This window comes from Melospiza georgiana, chromosome 11, assembly GCF_028018845.1.
Source record: "Melospiza georgiana isolate bMelGeo1 chromosome 11, bMelGeo1.pri, whole genome shotgun sequence".
Taxonomy (NCBI): Eukaryota; Metazoa; Chordata; class Aves; order Passeriformes; family Passerellidae; genus Melospiza; species Melospiza georgiana.
The window spans coordinates 23336926-23348718 of NC_080440.1; the positions used below are offsets into that span (position 1 = coordinate 23336926).

General features: G+C 46.6%; 1 protein-coding gene across 1 annotated transcript; it reads right to left on the reverse strand.

Annotated features, from left to right (window-relative positions):
• Positions 1-9484: 9484 nt before the first annotated feature.
• Positions 9485-11382, reverse strand: LOC131087983 (calphotin-like). Its single transcript, XM_058031731.1, has 2 exons — positions 11267-11382; positions 9485-10532 (listed from the first exon to the last, which is right to left on the reverse strand). Exons 1-2 carry the CDS (start codon positions 11380-11382, stop codon positions 9485-9487), a joined length of 1164 nt encoding a protein of 387 aa, XP_057887714.1.
• Between the last annotated feature and the right edge of the window lie 411 nt (positions 11383-11793).

Below are 11793 nucleotides of genomic sequence, written 5' to 3' on the forward strand. Positions count from 1 at the left end.
CTACAGCAGCTGAATTCCTCATCCTGCCCAAGTGCACAGCAGCACGGTCTGCCAGCGTGCCACACGTAGACGTGGATCACTTTGTTCTTTGTCTTACCATGGTCTGCCCGTATTTCACCCCTACAGTTCTTGCTACAGAGTCTAAAAAGGAAGTATAAAAATCCCCCTAAATTTATTTGAATTGCAAAGTATAAAGTTCTGGTGCTGTGCCTGCTTGAATCAGCACACAGGATGAAGTGAGGTCCATAAATCCAGTGTTTTCAAAGTAGTAGCCTGGACACAAGGGATACTTTGTGCTGTTGCCTTTCCTGTCGCATAATGGCTCTGCCATGTCCATCCCAGAGGCACAGCCACCACTCCTGGGACAGGGTGCTCCTTGAGCTGCTGCAGTTGGAGAAGCAGACAATCCTCCTGTTGTCCAGAACTGGCCCACGAGCCACCAATTAGACTGCTGGGAACGACAGCATTCTGTTCAAAGGGCTGCTAATTGTATTTTAATGATGATTTAAATGCTGCTGCTGATAATTTCAGAGACATCCAGATCACTAATTACTCATAGTCTATGTTGAGCTTTAAGCAGGCGCAGGCACAGCACCGTAGAAGCATCAAGTAATGTCATTAATGTTCTCAAAGGCCTTCACTGCCCTCCCACATGTCAAAAGCATCATCTCCTGCTCCCAGGCCCAAGCCCAGCCCTAGCTGCTCACATCTGGGATCCAGCAGCCCAGCTGCACCACAAGTTCTTGCAGCATTCTGGGAGTAAGGAAAGAGAAACAGTGAATCAAAATTATTTACATTCATTAAATAAAATTCTACCAATATTAGTAAAAATTAGCTTACACCCTTACAACACTGCCACTTCAGATCATTTTGCCTTTAAGATAAAATACTAGCTCAGTTGAACTGCATCCCTGAACACAGTGTGGTCAGAGTGTTTGAATTACCTCGCCAGAAATGCAGATGCTAACAAGCTGCCTGCACAGCCAGGAAGAACATCAATCTGTTGGAGCAAGTCCAGAGGAGGCTGCCAAGATGGTCAGAAGGATGGAGCACCTCTGCTACAAGGAAAGGCTGAGAGCATTAGGGTTGTTCAGCCTGGAGAAGAGAAGCTTCAGGGTGACCCAGTTGCAGCCTTGCAGTACCTGAAGGGAGCATACAAGAGAAGTGGAACAAGGCTATTTACAAGGACCCAGAGTGACAGAACAAGGGAGAATGGCTTCAGACTGACACAGGACAGGTTTAGGTTAGATATTGGAAAGAAATTAGAAATTCTTGGCTGTGAGGGTGGGCAGGCCCTGGCACTGGCTGCCCCATCCCTCAAAGTGTCCAAGGCCAGGTTGGACAGGGCTTGGAACAACCTGGGATAGAGGAAGATGTCCCTGCCCGTGGCAGGGGTGGCGCTGGATGATCTTTGAGGTACCTTCCCAGCCATTCAGTTCTAGGGTTCTCTGGCTCTCTCCTTGCCATTGCAGCAGGAGCAGTGATGTGCTGGAAACGTGGCCATCCTGCAGAGCTCACACAGCCAGAGCTGTGCTGCGCAGTTCGTCCAACGGAGTAGAGTTTCCAAGGCTGTCAAATCAATACCTGCCATAAGCATGAAATTCCTTCCCAAATATTTGCTTGTATTCTGTACAAGATGCTCATAGTGTGTGGAGGAATCTATTCTCCAGAAAAAATATTTAGAGTGCAAGTCACAGTTTTCCCCTTCAGAAATTCAGCCAAAACACACCAAATGTGCTATCCATGGGCAGTGTAGTGCTGGTCAAGATGTTTATACATAAAACACTCTGTCAGTGAGAGTAAAGCACATATCTTGCCTGTGTAATTGATATCTACAAATGGGGAAGCTGGCTGAGCCCTGTTCTAAAATACGTGCTTTTACAAGAATGTAGGTTAGCTGTAGTACAGTGGATTTTACATGCCAAACCTAAGCAGTCAGAATTTGGAAGAGACTTTTAATGATGCAGGAACAAAGGGGAGGCTTGTTTTCTCATTGGAAAATAAAATGCATGTAAACAAATCCTAATGCTGTTTGGCTTTTTTTGTGAAGATTTGTGTGAGATTAATCACTTTATAGTCCTAGAGTGCATTAGTTTCACCAATGTACCCTCAGTTTGATGTGAGGTTTCTGGCCTAGGACAAGGAGGAGCTTGCTCCCCTCTCTGAGCAGGCACAGGGGAAGAGAGTGGGATCCTCTGTCCCCAGCAATGCTGTGCCTGAGCTGCAGGGGCACCTCTGCCTGAGCAAGCCCCTGCAGCAGCCTTGAAAGAGACACTTGTGCAGCTCGGGTGGCTGCTACAGAACAGGATTTGCATGGGGGAAGAATTTTACAGGGAATTTTTTGCAGCAAACTTACCTAAGAGTTTTACTTTTTATATAAATAGTCTGTCTTGTTGTCTGAGGAAGGTTTTAAGTGTGTTTTTTTGTGTGTCTTCTGTTTTCTGAGGGCTGTGCCAGCTGTGGCAGCTTTGGAAATGAGAAGTCATGAAAAATTCTTGCACTTTGTTACCAAGTGCTGCGTTTTTTTCCTTTTACATTGTTGATGGTAGAAACTGAGTAGATACAGGGGCAAATAATTCCTCCCTTTTCAGTTTCATCAAGCACCTGCCTCAGCCGCCAGCCTGCTCCTACAAACCCCACAGCTTGCACAGAGCAGCTGAGCTGAGCTGATGCCAGGAAAGTGAAGGTCTTGTAAGACGATGTTTAAACTTGTGTATTCCCAGCTTTTGTAATTACAGGTTAGTCATTTGGTTTTCATTCTTTTCAGCAAGATATGAGATGTTAGTGTCGTAGGTTTTCTGTCTGATCTTCACAGGTTACTTCCATATCTTCATTTATTCTTTCAAATATACATCACTTGAACTTTGTCCTGTGGCTTTCTTGTCTAAGATCAGTCAGGAAAATGTTTAAAAATTAAAGAATTAAACATTTTTGTATAATAGATAATCTCTTTTGCAAGAGATGAAAAGAGTTAAACCCTGCAAGCTTGTCACTCGATGACAGAAACCCTGACTTGTGAAAGTTGTACCCATATGCAGCCTGGCCTGCACTCAATGTCTTGACTGCCATGAAACCAGAAACATTAATGAGCATAAAACATTTGTAATCTAGTTCTGAAAAAGAAAAAAAAAAAACCACCAAAACCCAAGAAAAAAGGCAAATACTACACAGCTTTCATTTATGAGAGCATTCTTATCTTCCAGAAGACGTCAGTTTAATTCTCCAGTTACTCTCACTACACCCAGCAACTTTTTGGTCTCCCCCCACATAGTACAGCACAGGAGAGTGTCTCTTTAAATTAATTTATAAAATAATTCAGGGCTGTGGGTGTCTTTGATCTGTTTCTCTCTGCTAACGTACAGAAGAGAAGAACATGTCGCTTAGCAACCCCGCTTAGCCAGCACTGGGGGAGGCAGGAGGGATGGATGGTCCAGAGCCACAAAAGGGGAAGATTAAGACCCATCAGGAAACTAAATTTCGGACAATCTTTCTCAAAACTGAAGCAAGTAAACATGGCTGTTTGCAGAATTGGGTAATCTCACTTTTCCCTCTTTTTTTAATATCCACTTATGGTCTATTAATAGCGATCTTCCAACCAAATGGGAAAATCTGGCATGGGATGGACAACACCGGGTTTGACAGCTTCAGGGCTGGGTTGCAGGTGAAGGGAACCTGAAGTTTAATTTTAAACCAGTTCAATAGATTTTAAATAGAGTTAATGTTGTCAAGACTAATGGTAATGAATTTCATACTGCAGGTTTAATCTTAACACTTCAAATAAATTCCGTGTGAGTCTCTTCCTCTTGTACAATCGGACAGCCTAAGTGTCCCCAGCCTGACTTATTCAGGGTCACTTACCTTGTTGTAAATAAACCCCAGAATTCTCTGAGTGGTTACCAGGCTATGATTCACTGGTAACTAGGTAACATCTTAGAGCTGCAAAAATATACCAGTTAGGAAAGTAACTTTGCACTGAAGCAGACAAGCTGCCCTCAGCCCTTTGTCCTTCTTGCAGCTGCAGGATGGTGACGTCCCAAGAGCCAAGGCAGGAGCAGGCACCAGCTCAAACCCTCCTGCTTGTGCCCTTGCTGACCAGTGCTGGCCTAGAGCAGACTTGATCGATTTTTTTTCCCAAACATCAAATCCCACAGCAGTGTATAGCTGAGTTATGGAAGAAAAAATGTTGCTAAAAACCTGTGACAGAGGAAGAATCACAGAACTGTCCACTTCAGCATCTCACAGAGACAAAAAATAGCTCTAAATGAAACACAAGTAAATTGTTACATCTGGTCTTCTGTTAATGATCATAAAGATCATCCTAAATCTAATTAATTTTTGCACTACTTTCATATACTAATCACCTATAGCTTATTAGTGAACAGTTAAGAGAATCCCTAAATTCCAATGGTTCAGGTTTCTTCCAGAGCTCAGAGCAGGCAATCCTGTGCTCAAGCTCTGTAGCAAAACTGCAGATTATTAGACTGAGTACCTACCTCTATCCACAGGCAGGAAGCTTGTCTAAACTGGCATCTGCTGAATATTCCAGCAATTATAAACATACCTGACAAGGGACATGATTGGACTCTGAAGTACCGTTGGTTTTGTCCAGTAAGGGAGGTGGTAAGTGCCAGTGCAGAGCTCATTCAGAGCTGAGGTTCTTGGAATAGTGTACTGGAGAACTTAATTCCAAAGTGACAAGATAGTTTTTATTACCCATATATAGTAAAGATCTGTACAGTAGAATAATGTCTTCAATGGGAATTTTACTGGTGACTGTAGGGGTGCCTGGATTTTACCCAGAATCTCTCAGTGTGCTTTTGTATTGGCCAATGCTCGTGTAATGTGATTCTTTGGAGAAATTTAATTAAAGAAAAATGTGTAAGGCACTTGGCATTAAGTGGCTTAAGTTTGTTAACGTACAGTATGGAGAATAAAGCCCAAATTAGAGGCAAATAACACTAACTCAACTGTGAGCATTTCCATGAAAACTGCTTTAGTAAGAAATTTATATTTTTGTAGCACATATTTTCTCTATACTTTTATGATGATTTTCTCTATACTTCACGCTTTCAATTTTATGATCTAAACTAATTTAGAGGCTTTATTTGTGTCACAAGTGAAGGAAACCCTGTTGACTTTGTCTTTGCTCTCAGTTACACCACAGTTAACAATTCTTAACTGTAACTCAATACTGAGAAAGTAATTTTGCTGACTGCCTGAATTGAGGAGGAGGAAGAATCCAGCAACAGTAGAAGTCTTTTACTTGCACTTGTGTTTACAATAGCAGATCATATATGTAATGGGTTTTAGGTCTAGGAAACAGAAATATGTCATATCCATGAGGCCAAGATGCTTTTTGTTGGAGATTCTTGTGACAAAAACTATCTGTGATTCCTCTAACAGACAAAGAACATCTCCACCTTCTCGAGCAGACTTGGTGAGGCTGATGGTCTTGAGGAATATGTTTTGGACTACACTGACTTCCAAAACTGTACAATTAACATAGCTTTCTGCTTATGACATTCAGGTTCCCAAATCAGGATGATGCATGGAAAAAGCATGCAGATAAAGCATAATGTGCCCAAACATGTAATCAGAAACTGACTTCCTAAAGGTATGTCTCAAGTTGCAGAATACAAACAGATGTGTGATATTTTTCCATTTCAGAGCAATCATTAAAATATCACTATGATGCAGATTACCTTAATGAGTTCTTAATCTCAGCACTGACAGAGAGAGAGAGAGAAATCTAAATTTGCCAAAGCATCATGTTGGAGAACTCTCAGTTTAGAGCAGCGATTCTTGAAAATATATTGGCCCAGCTCACAGTACTGGGGCAAAAAATATTATCTCTGGCATGGAACCACACTGCAACAGCCCCTGTGTTCAGGGAAACAGCTCTGATCTAAAATCTATCAGACTATTTCTTTGTCTTATAATTTCCTCCTAAACAAAAATAGAATTATTTGGCTTTTTGTCATGATGTATAGAAAAGTGTGAAGTTAAAAATAAATCTCAGCTCCTCCTCAGTGGAGGGACAATGGCTGTCTTTTTAAGCTAAAAGCTCACTGGTCCCATTACCTTCTGCTAAACAGTCAGGCATCACAGAAAGGTTTTTTGGTGTTTGAGGCTCAGTTTCCCCAGAGATCAATAATTACAGCAAGGAGAACTGCAGAGAGGTTGGACATCTTTACTGCCTGCAGTACTACCACCACATGTCTGACTCCAGCACCAGGCAGCTGGAATATAAATGGACTGGAAAATTCACTGAAATGCATTGACATTGTATAGATGCAGAATTTGAAAGGATTGTGAGTGTCTATTTCTAAAAGTAAATTAATAAAAGACATTGTAAGGCTATGAAAAATACTGTGTTGTATAAAGGAAGATCAGGAAATTCTTGTTTTTCTCACAGTGTAAGGAACACAGGCATTCACACAAAGAGATACAGTGTGCAAAAATATGCAAACAAACCAAAGAAAGCCATTCCCTGCTGGGTCTCACTGTGTCCTGACTGCCTGGTTCAGCTGAGTGGGGACCATGGGCCAGCCTGCCCAAACCAGCCCTGCTCTCACTGAAATCACCATGAGCATCACCCCCATGGTCCTGCAGCTCTGAAAATCTGTGACTGGAAGCAAATGGTTTTGAAGGAGAGAAAAAACAGGTGCAGAGAGGTCCTTGTCCTCAGAAAGCCTGCTGAACCATGCCTTTTTCCTTGGAAGGAGTCATATTTACATGGCAAATTTACATGTAGCGGTGACAGTGACAGAATATTTCCAAGAAAGCGGAATTATTAATGTTTTGGCAGTGTGAGATTGTTTTTTTCCCAATTGCAAATGTTGCTCCATCTGCCACAAAACCATTAGTTCCAACAGCCTGACCTTCCCCATTAAAGGGGCATCACAACACATCATGTTTGTGGCCGAGGTATGAGGAGGGGAAGGTGACACCAGTGTGTGACACACTGCAGTGCTGTGCCCTGTTGGCCAGGAGTTGGCTCTGAGAAAACCAGCCAGCTGGGGAGGTGTGAGGTGTGTCTTCCTTCCTCTTTTCTGTGTGGGAATATTAAGTTAGTTGCTTGACATCATCTATGTTAAGATTTTGATAACACCGCTGGCTTAAATCTGAGTTATACCATAGAAACACTGGTTGGACAGGACCTTTAGATCAGCTCCTGCATTCTGCTCAAAGCAGGACTGAACCAACTCTGGATTATGTCTGCTGTCGTTTTACCTGGCCAAATGTTTTGTACCCTGCCCTGGGTAACCTCTTCCCTCTGCAGTCCTCAACATTTTCAGATTTTAAGATCATGACCGGTCTGTCCCTGCAAAACACTGTTTTTAGCAAAACATCACATGTCCACAAAGATACCTTCCTGATTTCTTTTTTGAAATCTGAATTTTAATGAGGATAAAAGATATGTGATTGGTTAAACCTAAAGGAGACATCCAACATAAAAAAGCAATCTTAATTCTAAAATGGCTCTTTTAGTGATGACTTGTAATCTATGCAGTTTTTATCTACTTGATACTCAGCTTAGTTTGTATCTAAAAAAAAAAAAGAATTAAATGAGAAAACTATTCCTTTGATACACATTAAGTTATTCAGTTAGTAAATTAGTGAATCTTACCCTGTTATTAGCTATTAGCATGTTACACCTCTTGATGTTGCTCATGAAGAATGCCTATGGAAATGAGAGAAAAAATTGCCTTTTGAAGTTTCTGCCACTTGATATGTTGACATTTCTTTTAATTTGTGACTGTCCTCTTGAATTCCACTGTCTGTTTTTATGAAAGATTCTTCATTTTTAATTTTTTCTCCCATTGATCAGACTTTTTTTGAATGGATAACTCTCAAAATAATTAGCCTTTCAAGGAAGCCATGTTCTCTCCCATTCAGCACTCTTAGCTCTTTTTCACTAGGGGACTTTCAAGGCCTGGTTAACCTGTCCTGCTGCTACTGAAGACAGCAAGGATCTCGCTGCAGATTTCAGGGAGAGCAAGAGCAGACCCTGTGAGTGAAGAAACACCATTTGCATTCACTTTGGTAGATGGCTGTGTTCTAGGAGAACCTACAAACAGTTCTTGGGGCTCCAGGGAGGGAGGAGGGAGTAAAATGAGTGAAAGAAAACAAGGCATGTTGCCTTCTCTTTTTTCATCCTCCTTATGGTCTAGGTTTCCATCTTCAGAAGATTCCATCAGCTGCAGCAGCTGTGCTAAGGAGCCTCCATTGGATTGCCCTGTTCACAGTGCTGGAGACAAAAAGTTCCCTTTTATTTGAAGTCAATGTATATTACATAAACATAAACTCATTCACACCAACAGTCATTCTGTATCTGAAGCTATCTGATGTTTTCATCTGCAGGTATGCACAGCCAGTTTCAGTGAGGTTTTATTCTGTACCTCAGGTTTCTACAAGTAACAGAAAATAACAGTTGGTTGTTTTGTCTCTGCTGGTCCTGATTTTGCAGTCCCTAAAACCAACATCTTCCTCTGCAATAGACACATTTTTGGGAAGAAATAGACCAAGAACTTCAATAGAAGAAAGGCTCAGAAACATCAACAACACTTTTCAGGAAGAAAATCAATATGAGATTAATGAAATTGGAAAAAAAAAATTTACAAATAAAATCCAAGGTGATCCAACACAAGTTGTAAAAGTCATTGTAAATGGCTGACCAAAAAACCGTCATGGAGCCATAATTTAAAGGGAAGCTTCACTTTGGAGAAGAGTAATGTTTATAGAGAAGCTAATTTTATCTTTTTGAATACTAATAAAATACCTATTGAAAATAACAAGTTGTAGTCCAAAATACTGCAGTGCAGCTCAGAGGAGAGCTAGCACAGGCTATGAACTGGCCTCACATGGTGCTCTATGTCTGATACCATAAGAAATACACAATTTCAAGAGCCCAGGCAAGCTGAATAGGTAGAGGCCTGTCCTTGCTGCAAGGATAGTTTTTGCTAGTGATGTCGGTGAATTGATGTTTTTCTCTGATTTTAGCCTGAAAATTTAAATACTGAGCCAGGAAACCCATACAAGTTATGCTGCATGTAATACCAGTGATTTTTAAACACATTTGCTTAGGAGGATTACTAAATGGAATTTGAACAGTGGTTTATTATTGGAAATTATTTTTGTTTGTTTATTCACTCAGTTTTCCTAATTGTGCCATGTTATTTTGCATGGTAGCCTGCCTCTGCTGTACGAGGACACGATATGCACTTAAGCCTTTGGGCATATGAGGTGAGTTGTTTCCCTTCCCCATTCCGCTGGAAAATCAACAAAAGCAAGCCTTCAATAGCATGAATTCCATTATGACCCGCCTTAGCAGGCGCCTAAATCCTGCGATGATAATTTATCTTCGAACTCCTTAGTAGTGGCGCATAATTAACAAGTAAGCTGCGGGAACACGCAGTAGCTCTGTATTTACCTGGTATTTGCCGTGCAGTTGTGGTGTAATTACAGACATTATACCTGCTCTCTAGAGTAGAAGTACACGGTGTACCTCATTGTGTGCTGTTCCACAGCAGCAGAGCAGAGCCCAGCGAGCAGAAGTTCCCTTTGCAGCGGTGGAGGGGGCGCGGGCAGGGAGCGGAGCGGAGCGGCGGCGCCGCGGGGCTGCGGCCGGGAACGCGGCCGGGAACACGGCGGGGAACACGGCTGGGAACACGGTGGGGAACACGGTGGGGATCACAGCCGGGATCACAGCCGGGAACACAGCCGGGATCACAGCCGGGATCACAGCGGGGAACACAGCCGGGATCACAGCGGGGATCACAGCGGGGATCACAGCCGGGATCACAGCCGGGAACACAGCCGGGATCACAGCCGGGATCACAGCCGGGATCACAGCCGGGAACACGGCGGGGATCACAGCCGGGATCACAGCGGGGATCACAGCGGGGATCACAGCCGGGATCACAGCCGGGATCACAGCGGGGATCACAGCCGGGATCACAGCGGGGATCACAGCCGGGATCACAGCCGGGATCACAGCCGGGAACACAGCCGGGATCACAGCCGGGATCACAGCGGGGATCACAGCGGGGATCACAGCCGGGATCACAGCCGGGAACACAGCGGGGATCACAGCCGGGATCACAGCCGGGAACACGGCGGGGATCACAGCCGGGCTGCCATGGGGGCTCCAGCCGGGATCACACCTGGGATCACAGCCGGGCTCCAGCCGGGCTCCATGGGGAATCACAGCCGGGATCACACCTGGGATCACAGCCGGAATCACAGCGGGGATCACAGCCGGGAACGCGGCCGGGAACACGGCGGGGAACACGGCAGGGATCACGGCAGGGATCACAGCCGGGATCACAGCGGGGATCACAGCGGGGAACACAGCCGGGAACACGGCGGGGATCACAGCCGGGAACACGGCCGGGATCACGGCGGGGATCACAGCCGGGAACGCGGCCGGGATCACAGCCGGGCTCCATGGGGCTCCATGGGGGCTCCAGCCGGGCTCACACCTGGGATCACAGCCGGGCTCACAGCCGGGCTCACAGCCGGGCTCACACCTGGGATCACAGCCGGGATCACATCCGGGCTCACAGCCGGGCTCCAGCCGGGCTCACACCTGGGATCACAGCCGGGCTCACAGCCGGGCTCCATGGGGGCTCCAGCCGGGCTCACAGCCGGGATCACACCTGGGCTCACAGCCGGGCTCACAGCCGGGCTCCAGCCGGGATCACAGCCGGGCTCCAGCCGAGCTCCAGCCGGGCTCCAGCCGGGATCACAGCCGGGATCACACCTGGACTCACAGCCGGGCTCACAGTCGGGCTCCAGCCGGGCTCCAGCCGGGATCACAGCCGGGCTCACAGCCGGGATCACACCTGGGATCACAGTCGGGCTCCAGCCGGGCTCCAGCCGGGCTCCATGGGGGATCACAGCCGGGCTCACACCTGGGATCACAGCCGGGCTCCATGGGGGATCACAGCCGGGATCACACCTGGGATCACAGCCGGGCTCCAGCCGGGCTCCAGCCGGGATCACAGCCGGGCTCCAGCCGGGCTCCAGCCGGGCTCACACCTGGGATCACAGCCGGGCTCCATGGGGGCTCCAGCCGGGATCACAGCCGGGCTCACAGCCGGGATCACAGCCGGGATCACAGCCGGGCTCCAGCCGGGATCACAGCCGGGATCACAGCCGGGATCACAGCCGGGATCACAGCCGGGCTCCAGCCGGGATCACAGCCGGGATCACAGCCGGGATCACAGCCGGGATCACAGCCGGGCTCCAGCCGGGATCACACCTGGACTCACAGCCGGGCTCACAGTCGGGCTCCAGCCGGGCTCCAGCCGGGATCACAGCCGGGATCACAGCCGGGATCACAGCCGGGCTCCAGCCGGGATCACAGCCGGGCTCCATGGGGGCTCACGGCCGGGCTCACACCTGGGATCACAGCCGGGCTCCAGCCGGGATCACAGCCGGGCTGCCATGGGGGCTCACGGCCGGGCTCACACCTGGGATCACAGCCGGGCTCCAGCCGGGATCACAGCCGGGCTCCATGGGGGCTCACGGCCCGCCTGCTGCTCTCCGGGGCTTGGGCTGGGGCCGCCGCCTTGCCGGGACCTGGTCACCTTCAACAGGCGCATTCAAAGGCAGGCAGGCGGAGTTGGCGCTTTTTACTACAGCAACTTTGATGCTAGCGCATCCTCACTGCTTTGCCCTAAAACTCTTGGTATCACAATACCAAATGTGAAGTTGCAGCACGAAGGTGCTGGGAAAAAAATACCAGCAAGGGGTGAAAATTGCAAAGAAATAATGCTGTGCCTCTGA

Excerpts from the sequence above, each read along its gene's own strand:
- LOC131087983 (XM_058031731.1), bottom strand. The coding sequence starts at position 11,382 with ATGGAGCCCGGCTGTGATCCCGGCTGGAGCCCGGCTGTGATCCCGGCT. Across the intron at positions 10,533-11,266 it reads GAGCCCGGCTGTGAGTCCAG|GTGTGAGCCCGGCTGTGAGC; the intron begins GTGTGATCCCGG and ends CTGTGATCCCAG.